The following is a 15713-nucleotide window of genomic DNA, read 5'->3' as shown; positions in this document are numbered from 1 at the left end:
ATTTTTCTAATTAATTTTTGTGCTTTCACAGATTTTAGATTATAAAAGTTTAGATTATAAAAGAGTGGTATCCCTTTGAATAGTGTTTCTTAAAATCTGGTAAGAGGTGCTATCTAAACCTTTAATACAAAAGTATGACTAGTGTCTACGTTAAGGCCCTTCAGATATTAATTTGAAAATCTTCATAAAAGTATAACATTTTACTTTGAGTATGGCAAGCCACTTTCCATTCATTTTAACTGAGATTTTTCTTTCTTATGTAAGAAGAGTGGGCTCTGGAGATAAGAAGAGAAAACCAAGTGGGGAAATAAAATTTGTTCCAACCTCCAGGGCAAGGGTAATGGGAGCCCCAGCCTTTTTTGACTACCATACTGTGTGAAACAAATGACCTCACCTAAGACTGCGCCCTGGCGATCTCAAGACAGGTGCAAGGCCAGCTGAAAATAAACTGGGGAAAAAGCCTAGAATCAAGCAGTTCCCTTTGGAGTAATGTACAAGCAAAGGAAAAAAATACCTGAAGTGAGAGAGGTCAAGTATTTCCACCCACTCTGTGTTTAAAAAAAAAAAAAAGGTAGGGGGCGCCTGGCTGGCTCGTCTATAGAGCATGCAACTCTTGATTCAAGCCCCACGTTGGGCGTAGAGCTTACGTTAAAAATAATAATAATAATAATAATTTACTCTGGGACAATGATACCCAACTCTGCTGGCAAACAATTCTTGTATAAAACCTCAAGAACTTCCACCAGACTTTGGAGGAGGGTAGTTACTTAACTATATACATAGCCAAAGTCAGTCCCAATTTAAAGCAAAACTCTTTTTTTTTTTAAAGATTTTATTTATTTATTCATGAGAGACAGAGAGAGAGAGAGAGGCAGAGGGAGAAGCAGGCTCCCAAGGAGCAGGGAGCCCGATGTGGGACTCGATCCCAGGACCCTGGGATCATGACCTGAGCCGAAGGCAGACGCTTAACCATCTGAGCCACCCAGGCGCCCCTAAAGCAAAACTCTTAATGTGACACCAAGTTGTTGCTTGAAAAACATTTGCACAAGCACAGTTGTCACATGTCTAAAACAGCAGTTTCCAGAGGGAAGGCCAGAATTTGATTCACTAGCAAACCTCAACTTCAGTCTTCGCTGTCATCTGCCAGGCATGTTAGTGAGCTGTTTAGGACTTAACTTTGATTATCGACGTAAGACAAGAAAGAAGATAGTGGGAAAAAAAAGTCTTTGAATTTGTACTTTGTTTTTCCGCTTAAGAGGGAAGACAGGCTGAAATAGAACAGCTTTTAAGATGTTCAGTTTGGTATTTCTGCATATTGGAAATAACTGATATTTTCGCATGCTACTAAATAGGAAAAGATGAACGAAATTATCATTCATCCTGTGAATTGTCTTTACACCCATTTTCCTGTTAGATTTAAATTAAATAGAAAACAACCTCAAGTCAACACCAAAATGGGAACTGCTATTTTGTTAGAGATTAGCCACTTGAAAGAAAAAACAGGGAAAGATAATTTATGTGAAGCGTCTCCAGAGAAAAGGAAGTTAACAATCATGGAGAAATTATAGTCTGGTAATCAGTTAGTTTATAAAGTCTACAATGATCAAGCAGCAAAATAGCACACCTCATTAGGAAAGACTTGGGCAAGAGTACTAAGACATACTGTATTTGCCTCTGGGCATTGGAAGTGCATTCTACAGAAGGATACTTTGGCTTCAGAAGACAACACACAAAATTGGCTGTGCAAGATACACCTCCAGGAGAGGCAATATAGTTATCTTCAGTAGCTAGATGTGGGGGTACCTTATCAAGGTATTATTTTTCATATTAGAATAAGGTCAGCTGACCAACTAGCAATTAAAATCCTTTTAGACATTGTTCTGGTTGGATAGAAGTTGTACCTCTCTGGGGATCTGAATCATCGGAATTCACTAAATTCGGTAATCTCTGACACTTACTGGGAGGAGAAAATTGAGAACAGAGAAGATATATATTATCATACTTCACAGATTTTGAAAGAAAATGGCTTGTTGTTGCCAAAGCACTCCATGTCTCCTGTGGCTAAATCTCAATCACTTAAAAAAAGTTATGAGTTCACATTCTTCTCTTTCATGGTTTTTTTTTTTTTTTTCACATTTTAAAAAATGTCTTGCTTCATTATCTATATCTCTAGGATCCTTTAAAACCCATGAGAATGTGGAGTGGATACTTAGGTTCTTTAACTCTGAAGACAAAGAGCAGCCAACAGAAGAATACAACTAGACACGTGCCAGTTGAGCTCATTATCTTCCTCTTTATAATGTTCAAGCAAGATGTGGCTGCTTTATCTATGAGCACCATTCCCAGGATAATGCACACAATAAACAGAGAAATGATGTATATTTCTGCCACATACTGAGAGTAACCCACTGCATGGATATAATGTATGTGTCCTGTTCGAGGATCCCTTTGAGCATATGGGGCTCTTTTTATACAAGTCCACATTTGACCAGATGTCATCATAATCACAAAACACAGAGCTAAAGCTGCCCACAAGTTTTTGTTAAAAATAAATTTCCTATTCCATTTCCATAAATACACAAGTCCACCAATAAAAGCCAAAAATATCCCCAGCTTGAAGGGGTCGTGATAATCTGTAGGCTTTCTGAGGCTGATGTTGGTCTCTCTTCTCTCAGTTCTCTCAGCTACCCATTCAGCCACATGCTCAGCTGTGATACCCCCTCCCTCCAAATGGTAAACGTCATCCAACATAAATTTCCTCTTAGCAGAGAAGTGGAGGACACTTGGAACTGACATCAACTGGTGTATCTGAAAGGCCTCGGGGCTTTCATCATAATGAAATGGTGGACAGTCCTTCCAAGTGGAGGACACTTGGAACTGACATCAACTGGTGTATCTGAAAGGCCTCGGGGCTTTCATCATAATGAAATGGCTTTTCACCATTACAAAAAATACCTTGTTGAATGCACTGGAGTGCTGCCAGGAATTTGTCAAGATCTGAAATTCTTCAGCAGCACCTTTGCATATTTTTTAAAGATTTTATTTATTTGAGAGAGAGAGGGAGGGAAATCACAGAGGGAAAGTGAGAGGGAGAAGCAGACTCCCCGCTGAGCAGAGATGCCAACGTGAGACTCCATCCCAGGACCCTGAGATCATGACCCTAGTCGAAGGCAGACGCTTAACTGACTGAGCCGCCCAGGAGCCCTAGCACTATTGCGATTACACATGATCCAAACTTCTGTAGAGTGGTAAACATCACAATAATAGTTTCTTGGTGTTTCTAGTACAAAATGATAGAACATGGCATCACTCGTTCTTATCACTCTGTTTTTCTGGTCCAGTCCATCAGCTGCCTGACCTTTTCTGCTAATATCTTCTTCCCTCAGCCAGGATGTGTAGGAACATCATGAGTCATGAACACCAAGCCCACCACCATAGCCACAGATATATGCCAAAACCACCACCATTCTGCCACATTTATTTACTTCTGTTATAAAATGTTTCAAAACATAAACTAAAATTTCTTCATTTCTTCCAGCAATTCATTTGTCCAAAAACTTTTTTTTGGTCTTCCTTAATCCTAGTAAAAGAACAACATCACAAAGTCCCACGCAGGTCTGCTTTGTGAGACATGTATTAGAGTTTAGAAAATATTATTTTAAAAAAAGGATTTTATTTATTAATTTGACATAGAGAGACAGAGCACAAGCAGGGGGGAGAGGCAGAGGGAGAGGGAGAAGCAGACTCCTGCTGAGCTGGGTGTCTAATGTGGGACTCCCATCTCTGGAACTGGAGATCATGACTTGAGCTGAAGGCAGATACTTAACCATCTGAGCCACCGCGGAGCCCCTAGAAAATATTCTGAGGGGGAAAAAAAAACATCAGTGGTCAGGAAGTTTGGGAAATGTTCTAGCCTCAGTCTTTCTGGAGTGCTTCAGACTCAGATTTCTAACTGCCTGCTGGGCAGCACCTGGATCCACCACAAGCACCTCAAACTTCTTAAAATCCAACGTCATCTTCCCCTTGCCTACCAAGCCCCTTGGTTGTCCTTCCTCTGTGGAGGATCACAGCATCCCACCAATCACTGGGATGTTAAAACTGAGGACTCTTCTGGAACTTCTCTCTTTCCATCCTCTATCAACCCTGCACTTGGCCTCTGGGACAGACTGCGTGGGTTTGAGTCCAGGCTCTACCACTTAGTCATGTGACCCTGGGCACGTTCCTCACTTCTCTCGCAGGTAAGACCTACACAGTAATAGCACCCACCTCCTACCATCAACACAGTCCTCAGAAGAGGACCCGGCCAGCCTGGCGGGGGAGAGCTTTCCTCTCGGTTTCCAGAGCCACCACTAGAGGCAGTGTGGAGTCCTAACAGAGAGAAAGTGGGACCTCAGTTTCCATCCCCGCCTTTCTGCAGAGCCAGTCTTTACTCGGCTGCGAAAACCGAGATAGTGCCTACCTCTCCTATTAGTTATGAATATTAAATGTTAACATCTCCCAAGGCCTAGGATAGTACTGGCGTGGTTGAATTATTTTTCCTCCTCTTAAAAAAAAAATGGTTGGGGGCGCCTGGGTGGCTCAGTCGGTTAAGCCTGATTTCGGCTCAGGTCACGATTTAGGTTATGAGATCCATCGGGCATCCGGCTCCGGCTCAGCGCTTAGACTGCTTCTCTCCCTCTCCCTCTTCCCCTCCCCAATCGCACTGCTTTCTCTAAAATAAAAAAAATCTTCTAAAAAAATGGTTGGATTTTGTAATGTATATAATTGTTGAATCACTATATTATACACCTGAAACTAATAGAACTCTGTATGTTAACCATAGTGGAATAAAAAACAAAAAACAAAAAAACCTTAAAACAAGGAAAAAAAAAAAGGCTGGATTTTGAGCTTTGCTTCTAATACCCCAGTTACCTCGCCCAGGGATGCGGCCTCTCCAAAAACAAGCATCATTCCTTCTGTGCCATCAAGCAGATGGATGCAAATGTTGGGCAAGACAGGACCAAAGGAATGTGTTCAATAATGTTAAATACATATACATTTCTGGAAGCATATCTGCTGAGGAGTGAGCCTGAGCGGGAGATTACTTTTTCTATGTACTGTGCACTTTTTTTTTTTTTTACCTTGTCGATGCATAACTTATAACAAAATACAAATGTTTAACGTGTACATGGAGCGAACGCGACATCCCGATGCCCTCCTCCTCTGGCCCCCTCCGGGCGCCCCAGCCCTGCGGCCCCCGCCGCCTTCCTACCCCTAGGGCCTCCGGGCCCGGCCGCCGCGCCGCCGCGCGCTTGCCAAGCCAAACACCAGCCGAGGTAACGCGCGGGCGGAGCGCCGGTGCCTAGCAACCGGGGGCGCCGAACAGAGGAGCTGGGGACGCAGGGCGGAAGTGCGAGCGGGGCTGGAGGTGAGAGGCAGAGAAGAGCGGGGCGGTGGGGGGCTCTCTCCCAGGCCGAGCTCCCTCCGTCTCCCCTTCCTCCTCCTTTCTCGGCGCCTGCGCGGGGGTATTAATTCAAACCAAAGACGATTTTCCTGCGGAGGGGAGGGGAGGGCTGGGCTTGGACCTAGACGGACCCCAGCTCCTCCCAGTGGGGGACCCTCACACACCCGCCCTCCTTCCTCCCACAGAGGGCGGGGAGGGGGGTGGGACGACCAAATGGGCAGGGAGCCAGCCGCCCCCCCCAACTCCCTGGTGCCAACCCCTGTCCCCTCAGAGCTAGCTCGTTCTCTTCCTGGATGGAGAACAGGGCTCCTTCTCTTAGATCCCCAGGGTCCTGGCCCAAAGCTGGGGCGAACAAAGAAAAGAAGGTTCCACAAGACTTGGTTGCCTGGAAGCAGGGGTGGAAACTGGATTAAGGGCAATTTTTCCTGCTAACCGCCCCCCCGCCTCGACCAGCCCCACCAAGGGCTTGGCAACACACACACACACACACACACACACACACACCCCAATGGACTCACACACACACACACACACACACCCCAATGGACTCCATGGTTCCCTTTCACCTGTTCTGGAACCTGCAGGGTCCAGGAGTTTGTGTCTGTGGATGGATGGGTGGGAGGAGACTTAGTGGATGCCTCCCACAAAGCTGAGTAAAGCCAGGGCTGTTCCCAAGCCAGCTTCCTGCAGGAAGGGACTTGGAGCAAAATGGACAGGAGCATGTTCTTTGGAGAGGGCTTTTGATCTAGGACAGCATTTCCTGAGTGGTCTCCTGCCTTGTTTTCCCTCTCCAGCGGAGGTGGGTGATTGGAACAGGCCTAGGGTGTTCTGACCCTTCAACCCCTGCGCCATGGCCACACTGAGCGTCAAGCCCAGTCAACGCTTCCGGTTGCCAGACTGGAACACCAACAGCTACCTGCTGTCCACCAACGCCAAGCGGCAGCGAGATGCTTCCCACCAGATCCGCCAGGAAGCCCAGGTCCTCCGCAATGAGACCAACAACCAGGTTGGAGGCCAGAGCCTCGTTGGGTGGGCAGAGGAAGAGCCCCAACCCCACACCCTCTTTATCTGGCTTTGTCTCTTCCAGACCATTTGGGATGAACATGACAATAGGACTCGACTGGCGGAGAGGATCGATACTGTGAACCGTTGGAAGGAGATGCTGGACAAGTGTCTGACGGATTTAGATGCTGAGATTGACGCCCTAATCCAGGCAGGGAGCCAGGACAGGGTGCCAGGAGACCCTGCAGCCAGGACCTCCCCAACCTCCCCACTTCAGGGTCAGCGCACCCTTGATGGGGGTATTGGGTGGCATGTCCACCTGAGTCACTCACTGCCCTTCCACTAAAGTGGGGAGGAGAGCTGCTTCCCAGCGATGGCCCCACTAGTGTCCCATGCCCTCTCTTTTCTAGATGAAGGAGTCGGCAGAGCAAAACCTGCAGGCCAAGAACCTGCCTCTGGATGTAGCAATCGAGTGCCTGACCTTGAGGGACAGTCGGCGCGACATTGATGTGGTGAAGGATCCTGTGGAGGAAGAGCTGCACAAAGAGGTGGAGGTCATTGATGCCACCAAGAAGGCCTTGCAACAAAAGATTAGCCAGGCCTTTGAGAAGCTTTGGTAAGGGAGCATCTAGCATTCCCATGTTCACCTGCACTTGAGGCCTGCATGTCTTTTTTTTTTTTTTAAGATATTATTTATTTATTTGAAAGAGAGAGAGCACAGAGGGAGAAGCAGGCTCCCCGCCAAGCAGGGAGCCCAGTGCGGGGCTCGATCCCAGGACCCTGGGATCATGACCTGAGCCGAAGGCAGATGCTTAACCGACTGAGCCACCTAGGCACCCCTATTTTTTTTTTTAAGATTTTTAAATCTATTTATTTGAGAGAGAAAGAGAGAGAGCAGGGGGAGGAGCAGAGGGAGAGGGAAAAGCAGACTCCGTGCTGAGCACAAAGCCTGACACGGGGCTCGATCCCACGACCCTGAGATCACGACCTGAGTCGAAATCGAGAGTCGGATTCTTAGCCGATGGAGCCACCCAGGGGCCCCAAGGCTGCATGTCTTACATGTGAAACGTGTTGTGGGTACCGAGCAGCTGGCTCTCAGGCTGCCTTCTGACCCCGCGGTGCCCACCCAGAAACCACTAACTGACTATAGCTCTTTGCCCACCGCCTGGACACGGTCTCAGAACACTTCCCACCACCCTGCTTTAGGCAGCCGTTATCAGTTGATTGGAAGCACGAGACGTGAAGCCCATTTGCCACCACCCGGAGTACCTTCTCGCGAGTGTGTATGTGTGAGCCTCAGTGAGTGTAGCTACATCCAGGTGCCCCCGCGGGCACGTGCAAGCCGGCGGGGGCCCCCACTTTGTCTTCAGGGCGCCCCTCCAGCTCTGCCGGTCTTTGTCTCTGCTGCTGCTCCACGCTCTGCTCCACGGTCACCCCAGCTGGCCCAGCCCTCAGTGTCCCTTCCGGACCACGATCCTGATCGAGTCTGTTCCCTCCCCAGCCTCCTGCAGGAGGTCCGACAGCAGCTCAGCTCTGACCATCGGGACAAAATGGAGACACTGGACATCGACAGAGGCTGCCTCTCTCTCAACCTCAAGTCCCCAAACATCTCTCTGAAGGCTAATCCCATGCGTGTCCCCAGCGGGTAAGAAGTGTTGCACTCCGTTTCTCCTCCCCACCTCACAGCCCACACTCTTCTGAGCCCGGTGTTTCCTGCCCCTCGCAGCTCCTCCACCCTCCAGCAGTGGGACGACTTCAGCCAGTTCAACAAGAACCTGGCAGAGACCGAGATGAAAGCCGCCGTAGAGCTGAGGGAGGCCATGGCCCTAACTATTGCCGAGGTGACTGACCCCTCCCACACCCTGCTCTTCCACGGCCGGCTGGTGGCCCGAGGGTTCCCTGTTGGCCATGTGGCATCACCCCCCCTCAACTTGCGCGATTTCCTCAGATGGCCACGAGCTTATGCCTCCCCTTGCCCTGCCTCCCCTGTCCTTCAGACCAACAATGAGCTCGAAGCCCAGAGGGTGGCCACAGACTTTGCCTTCAGGAAGCGGCTGCGGGAGATGGAGAAAGTGTACAGTGAGCTCAGGTGGCAGGAGAAGAATGTGAGCCTTCTCTGCGTAGTCCCTGGGGCCCGGGGCTCCTCCTGTGGGATGAGAGCCCCCAGGAAGCCCCGGACTGGGTGCCCCACAGCGGGTTCGGCTGGTGGAGACCAGTCACTCTGTCCCTGCAGACCTTGGAGGAGATCGCTGAGCTGCAGGAGGGCATCCGGCACCTGGAGGAGGATCTGCGCAGAAAGTTACAGAACCTGAAGCTGTGCCATACCCGGCTAGAGTCCAGAACTTACCGGCCCAATGTGGAACTCTGCCGGGACCAGGTGCGAGGGTACCCCTGTGGGGCACGGGCCCCCCACTCAGGCTTCCTCAGGATCACGCCCCAGCACTTGTTCCTGGCGGAGCAGGCGTGCTGATGGAGGGCAGGATCCAAGCCCATAGGCTGACCTGGGCCTCCCAACCCACCCTTCTGCCTCTAGGCACAGTATGGCCTCACTGACGAGGTTCACCAATTAGAGGCAACCATCGCTGCCCTGAAGCAGAAGCTGGCCCAGGCACAGTACGTTTGGGGAGTGGGCAGGAGGCGACGGGAGACACCTGCCACCCATGGGGCCTTTTGCTGCCTGCTGGCTTCTCTGATGTCTTCCTAACTGAAGGCCAGTGAGCTCAGCCCTGACCTCCTGGCGTCGGGCAGGGGTGACGGGTTGTTCATGCCTCCTCCCCAGGGATGCTCTGGATGCTCTCCACAAGCACCTGGCCCGGCTGCAGGCTGACATTGACTGCAAGGCCAACTCCATGCTGTTGGACGCCAAGTGCATGGACACGCGCAGGAAGCTGACTGTGCCTGCGGAGAAGTTTGTGCCCCAGGTGGACACCTTCACCCGCACCACAAACCGCACCCTGAGTCCACTCAAAAGCTGCCAGCTGCAGCTGGTCTAGTCTTGGGGGGCTGAGGGATGAGGGAAAGGTCAGATGGGAGATGGAAGAGGGTGGGGGGTGGAGAGAATGAATCTAATAAACGTGGTTCTCAGTCCAAACGGCTTTCTGCTCTCCCTGCATATAGCCAGCAGGGAGTGACAGGGCTCTTGGTTTCCTGTGTATGGAGGAGCAAAGTTGGGGAACATCATCCCTCAAGCTCCATGTTCTAAATCTGACTCCTTCCCTCCTCCCTCCTCAGGGAACTCCTCTCTGGGCTAGGCCAGCATCCGCCCGGCTCTAGCAGCGTGACCTCTCACCAGCTCTGCTCCAGCTGGACCCTTGCCTGCCCTCTTGATGCCTAGGGGAGGCCCGGGGGAAGCAGACGCGGCTAGGATCACAGTGGGAGGGCTTGGGGGTGGGGGCCCAAGCCTGAGGGAGCCAAGGGCTGGGGCAGCCATGGGAGGGCGGGAGGGCGGAGGTTGCTGGGGCCCAGAGCAAGGCTTGCTAAATGCAGGCCACAGGGAGTGGGGGGTAGGGGGGAACGGAGACAGTGGCCTGAAGGGCAGGACTGCCAGGGTCCGATGGTCTGGCTCGGGCCCTCCTCTCACCTCGGGGACCCTTCAGTGGCCATCCCGCCCGTCTGTGAGCCGCTTACGGGTGGGGAGAATGGGGCTAAAAGCAGAGGCCTGGCCCACGCCAGTGCTGCAGGACGCGGGAGCTGCGGCTCCGGGCCGCTGGGCGGCGCTGTGGGCGCAGAGAGGCATCGAGGCTCCGGGACGCTGGGCGGCGCTGTGGGGCCGGCGGAGGCGGGGGGGCGCTGTCGTGCGGCGCGCGCCGGCCGTACCGGAAGTGGCGGCGGCTCCGCGCGGATGGCGGCGGCGGCGGGGATGACGGCGGCGGGCTGCGCGGGGGCTGGGGCGGCCCGCTCCCTCTCCCGCTTCCGAGGCTGCCTGGCCGGCGCGCTGCTCGGGGACTGCGTGGGCTCCTTTTACGAGGCGCACGACACCGTCACCCTGACGTCAGTCCTGCGTCACGTCCAGAGCCTGGAGCCGGACCCGGGCTCGCCGGGGAGCGCGCGGACAGGTGGGCGGGGCCGGGTGCACGTGCGGACGCGTTGGCCGGGGGTCCCCGGGGGCTCGGGCGGGAGAGAAAAGCGTCGGAGGTGAAGCTGCCCGCTGCTGCAGGGGCCGGGTCTGGAGGAGCCGCGGGCAGCTCGGACCCAGCGCGTCAGAGTCCAAGCCCCAGCTTCGCTCGTCTCGCCCGCAACGTTCCCGGCTGGGGGCCTGGCAAGCCCGTCCTTTCGGCCGTGCAAGCCGGCGACCCGGGCGTCATTCCCCGGCATTGCGCCTGGTCCCCCGTGTGCACCGCCAGCCCATTCTCCACACAGCAGGGATCACGACCCAAGCCGAAGGCAGACGCCCAATGACTGAGCCACCCAGGCGCCCCATCCCCTCCTTATTCAGATCCGTGTTCTGACAGGTTGACTTCACTCTCTCTGGCAGACCCTCCCCATGGGGTGGTCCCAGCAGCTCCAGCAGAGGAAGAGTCTGTCTGCAGCGGCCCCAGCAGAAATCCCAGACTGCATCTCCTCGGCCTGGCTTGGCCATCTGTCCATCCCTGAACAAAGGAGTAGGGTGTGCTATTTGAGGAGGCTAGTGGTGGTGTGAACCTTATGCCCCAATAACATGGGCTGAGAATGATAGAGAAGTGGCTCCCTGGGGGAAAGCAGGATTCAGGGACCAAACGAAGGGAGCACGGGTGCTACTCCACCACACAGGGAGAGGTTGAGGGGACAGGAGAGGAGAGGGAGGAAGAACAAATCCGCTGGGGAGCTGGGCTGGGTGGTCGGAAGGAGGGACTGACTTGGTCAAGAGGTGACAAGAGAGTGTGGCTGTGGGTAAGAGGCCTGTCCACCCCTCTAACTAGTAAAGCCAGAGGAGCCCCTCTTAGGAGCTCCGCTTAGAGCCCTATTCTTAGGAGCCCCCTAAGAGTGAAGGGGAGAAAGTGGGGCAGGGGGCTTGTGGTACACAGAGGAGTGGGAGTGGGGTGGGGGATCGCTAGGGAGTGTGCTTCCTTCTCTGTAGCCATCTCTTCCTTCAGTAAAACCAAGTGCTACCGGTCCGTTGCTGGCTCACAGCCTACGTGGGACATCTTCATATAACCGGCATTGCTTGTCCAAAGTGCCAGAGCGGTAGTCCTGGGCACCCAGAAGGAGCGGGGCTTGGGACGCCTGGGTGGCTCAGTTGTTAAGCATCTGCCTTTGGCACGGGTCATGATCCCCGGGTCGTGGGATCGAGCCCCGCGTCGGGCTCCCTGCTCAGCGGGAGGCCTGCTTCTCCCTCTCTCACTCCCCCCTCCTTGTGTTCCCTCTCTCGCTGTGTCTCTCTCTGTCAAATAAATAAATAAAATCTTAAAAAAAAAAAAAGAGTGGGGCAGGTGGAGGGGGCTGTTGAGCCAGGCTCCAAGGTTGGTTCTGGGGATGTGGAGGGGAGTGGTGGGATGTAACAGGGAAGGGCTTTGAAGGCCAAGGCAGTGAATTTGGCCTAATCCTGAAAGCAACAGACAGCGATGTAGAGCAAGAGAGTGAGATGAGGAAAGGGATAGTCGCTTTTAGGAAGAATTTTCTGGCTGCACATACAAGCTGGGTTGGAGGGTGGTGCAGGAGAGCTACGGTCATGGCAGTCAGAGGGGGGCAGAAGATTTTCCTTCAGAAATCAGCAGGTCATTATAACTGATTCGGAATAAAGAATTACTGAAAATCCCCAGGCCCGGAACCCAGGAAATTGGGCGGGAGAGAGGGAGGCTCGGTCAGTAGAGCATGTACCTCGTTCTCAGGGTCCTGAGTTCAAGCCCCACACTGGGTATAGAGCTTCCTTAAAAAGGGGGGGTGGCCGGAGCTTCCACCTTCGAGCCCTGCAGCGTGGTCTCCCCCTCCCCCCCCACCCCGTCCCTGCAGAAGTGTTGTACTACACAGATGACACGGCCATGGCCAGGGCCCTGGTGCAGTCCCTGCTGGCCAAGGAGGCCTTCGACGAGGTGGACATGGCTCACAGGTGAGGGGGGGCGGTCCTGGGGGGAGGCGAAGCGGGTCGGCCGAGTAACCGTACTTCTTGCCCAGAGCGATGATGTGGGTGGGTCGTGCTGGGCGCCCCCCTCGGCAGGGCGGAAGGGGCAGCACTGCTACTACGGGATCCCTAGGGCCCTGAGGCTGCTGCTTTTCCCGGACCAGCCAGAGCTCTCCTCTTCGGGCCCCAGCACACATCTGTTCAGCCCGCATCCTGTCTCCCTTCTCTCCCCTAGATTCGCTCAGGAGTATAAGAAGGAGCCTGACCGGGGTTACGGCGCTGGAGTGATCACTGTCTTCAAGAAGCTCCTGAGCCCCAAGTGCCGCGATGTCTTTGAGCCCGCCCGGGCCCAGTTTAACGGGAAAGGCTCATATGGCAACGGGGGTGCCATGCGGGTGGCCGGCATCTCCCTGGCCTATAGCGATGTCCAGGATGTGCAGAAGGTAGTCCAGGCGGGCTGGCTGCTGGGCGTTTCCCTTCCTCCCTCGTCTCTGCAGCCCGGGTTCTGTGACAGCACGTCTTTGCTCCCACTGCCTCTGCCCTAGTTTGCCCGGCTCTCAGCCCAGCTGACACACGCCTCCTCCCTGGGTTACAATGGCGCCATCCTGCAGGCCCTGGCCGTGCACCTGGCTTTGCAGGGGGAGTCGTCGAGTGAACATTTCCTCGAACAACTCCTGGGCCACATGGAAGAGCTGGAGAGTGACGCCCAGTCCGTCTCAGATGCCAGGGAGTGAGTATGGGAAGGAGGCAGGCTGGAAGGGCGTGTGTGGGTGTGCATGCGTTGTGGGGTCCTCTGGCATCTCCACAAGCTGAAACCTTTCTTTTTTAATTGCAGACTTTGAGGAGGGGTGGGAGGAGCCCCTTTGCCTTGACTCTACTCCAAGGCTCTTAGGGTACCAGAGAGTAAGACGAGCGGCTCACACCTAGCCCTCTCCTACTACTTGTCAGGACACCAGTGCTGGGTGTCAGCCTGATCACCTCCCCGCCTCCCCCTCCCACACCCCTTCCCCTGCCTGCTGGCTCCGACCTCCCTGAAATCTCGCCCCCGACCCACAGGTTGGGCATGGAGGAGCGTCCCTACTCCAGCCGACTGAAGAAGATTGGTGTTCTTCTAGAGCAGGACTCGGTGACCAGAGAGGAGGTGGTGTCCGAGCTAGGTGGGTAGACCCTCACACCCGGCATCCTCAGGGCGAGTCCTGGGCTTCGGGAAGGACGGGAGCCTGGGGCACGCCTGCTGCCGCGTTTCTTGCCCGCGGCTGCAGTCCCTGGCAGGGTCGGGAACACAGCGCCTCCTTGCTGGGGTTACCAGGGCTGCCACGCTGCCGGCCTCACAGCTCAGTGTCCCCAGGAATGGCAGGTGGCCACTAGTTTTGACCGTTCATGTTGACCCCTGGTGCTTGTTTATAGAGTACCTGTGCTGTGTTCGGGCAGCATACAGGACACTCTGCCTGTGGCTCATTTCACCCCCACACCAGCCTTTATTCCCTCTCTGCCCGAGGAGTCGAATCCCAGAAACCGGAATCTCGGCCGCGAGGGAACTTGCCCAGCCCCGTACTAGCAGGATGGAGAGCCGGGATTTGAGCCTGGGTAGTCTAATTCTAGAGCCTGTGCTCCGAACCACAGCCCGGCTTGAAACTGAGAGCACTGACTTGGGGCACGCGGCCAGAAGAAGCCTGGGGACACAGAGGGTGGGGGAGTGTGGGGTCCCCATGTGCTGGCTTCCCTACAGGCAATGGCATCGCTGCCTTCGAATCTGTGCCCACCGCCATCTACTGCTTCCTGCGCTGCATGGAGCCGGACCCCGAGATCCCCTCTACCTTCAACAGCCTCCAGAGGACTCTTATCTATTCCATCTCGCTTGGGGGGGACACAGACACCATCGCCACCATGGCTGGGGCCATTGCCGGGGCCTACTATGGGATGGGACAGGTGCCAGGGAGCTGGCAGCAGAGCTGCGAGGGCTATGAGGAGACGGACGTCCTGGCCCACAGCCTGCACCGTCTCTTCCAGAAGAGTCTGTGAGGGCCTCAGCAGCTGGGACGCCGCCGTGTCCAGCCGGCCCCACTACAGCTTGGATCGGAGACGCTGTGGTTCCTCGGGTACTGGTCCCCGCCTCCGTCAGCCTGCGGTGTGGGCAGAGCACACAGCTGGGCTGGGGTCCCGGGGGAGGTGACTGGACAGCGAGGGGACGACTGGTGCCTCCCTGGCGCTGGGTTTCCGGCTCACTGCAGAGCCTGGGGCCCCTCGGCTCCTTGGGCAGACGGGAGGGATCAGGACAGGTTTTACTTTGGAAGGGTATCCGTGGCATTTTCCTGTCTTATCCAAGACATGGGATGGGGGTGGGGGGTGTGGGCAGAAATGATCGGCAGTGGCACCATTTCTTCTCGTTGAGATGTAGCCAGTTTGCCAGAAAGCATGTCTTTGACTGGGCAGAGCCCCTGGGTTGAGGAAACCAGCACTTGCATCTAGCTGATCTGGATGTACACCTGGCCCTTGGCCGTCATGGGGCTTGTTAACAGCTTCCAGCAGAAGTCACAGCAATAAACCGCTTTTGGTAAATCCCACCACTGGTGCCCATGTTTCTCCTCTGCCCTGAAGGAATTTCCGCCCCACCCCGCACACCCCCTTGACCTTCTCAAGCCTTGTACCTCTTCATCCGCTCTGCTAGGAGCCAGTAGCAGGGCTGCAGGGTTGTCGGGCAGATTCCTCCCATTCTTCCAACTGGCTGTGCTGTTTGGCCAGGAAGGGCAGAGCGGGCATGGTTTGGTGCTTTTTCCTGTTGGAGATCATTCAGAGTGGCCCAGGCAGTGGCAGGACAAGCCAGATGTCCCTGCTCTCAGAGTATTCATAGGTTGCTCCCCAAATAGGTCCCAGGTCCTGCTGGCCCAGGAACAGGACCCCAGTAGGAGGATGCAAAGGGCACCCTCTCCCACCAGACTGCCAACCCTTGGGTGAGGAGGGTGCATCATGTCGGTGCCCTGGGTGGACTGAAGGCTATGGGCCTCATTCTGTATCTTGGGCCCCAGTCAAAGGCCTTCACTTGAAAGGAAGTTTTGCACACCATTCATTCTGAAGAAAGGAAAATTAAAAGGGAGAAGACCCTCCCCTCTAACTTCAGGGATATTCTCCAATTATCCTTCCAGCCTCAGTGGAGAGAGAAGCATACCCAGTTCTGCAGCCAGCCTCAGGTCAGGACTGACGGGCAGGTCTGCTTTCAGCTGAGACGGTGTC

The 15713-nt window shown here is 54.3% G+C and overlaps 2 protein-coding genes across 5 annotated transcripts; both read left to right on the top strand.

Moving 5' to 3' along the window:
• Window positions 1-5347: 5347 nt before the first annotated feature.
• TEKT2 (tektin 2) lies at window positions 5348-9444 on the top strand. Of its 4 annotated transcripts, XM_064589473.1 has the most exons (10): window positions 5405-5504; window positions 6238-6449; window positions 6531-6656; window positions 6856-7061; window positions 7947-8090; window positions 8172-8286; window positions 8443-8550; window positions 8679-8822; window positions 8979-9058; window positions 9225-9444. In XM_064589473.1, exons 2-10 carry the CDS (start codon window positions 6294-6296, stop codon window positions 9436-9438), a joined length of 1293 nt encoding a protein of 430 aa, XP_064445543.1. In that variant the 5' UTR covers window positions 5405-5504; window positions 6238-6293; the 3' UTR covers window positions 9439-9444. The 4 variants fall into 4 exon arrangements, with proteins under 4 accessions (XP_064445542.1, XP_064445543.1, XP_064445541.1 ...); XM_064589472.1 differs by having other exon boundaries at window positions 5348-5407; window positions 8172-8550; XM_064589471.1 differs by having other exon boundaries at window positions 8172-8550.
• Window positions 9445-9983: 539 nt separating this feature from the next.
• ADPRS (ADP-ribosylserine hydrolase) lies at window positions 9984-15046 on the top strand. Its single transcript, XM_045898092.3, has 6 exons — window positions 9984-10500; window positions 12374-12470; window positions 12718-12925; window positions 13028-13212; window positions 13539-13639; window positions 14212-15046. Exons 1-6 carry the CDS (start codon window positions 9999-10001, stop codon window positions 14502-14504), a joined length of 1386 nt encoding a protein of 461 aa, XP_045754048.2. The 5' UTR covers window positions 9984-9998; the 3' UTR covers window positions 14505-15046.
• Window positions 15047-15713: the final 667 nt, after the last annotated feature.

This window comes from Mirounga angustirostris, unplaced genomic scaffold (genome assembly GCF_029215605.1).
Source record: "Mirounga angustirostris isolate CCGP_5_RB_7025 unplaced genomic scaffold, mMirAng1.0.hap1 SCAF_4, whole genome shotgun sequence".
In the NCBI taxonomy this organism is placed as follows: domain Eukaryota; kingdom Metazoa; phylum Chordata; class Mammalia; order Carnivora; family Phocidae; genus Mirounga; species Mirounga angustirostris.
Note: the sequence above shows the minus strand (reverse complement) of the source record. Positions and strands in the feature narration are given on the sequence as shown.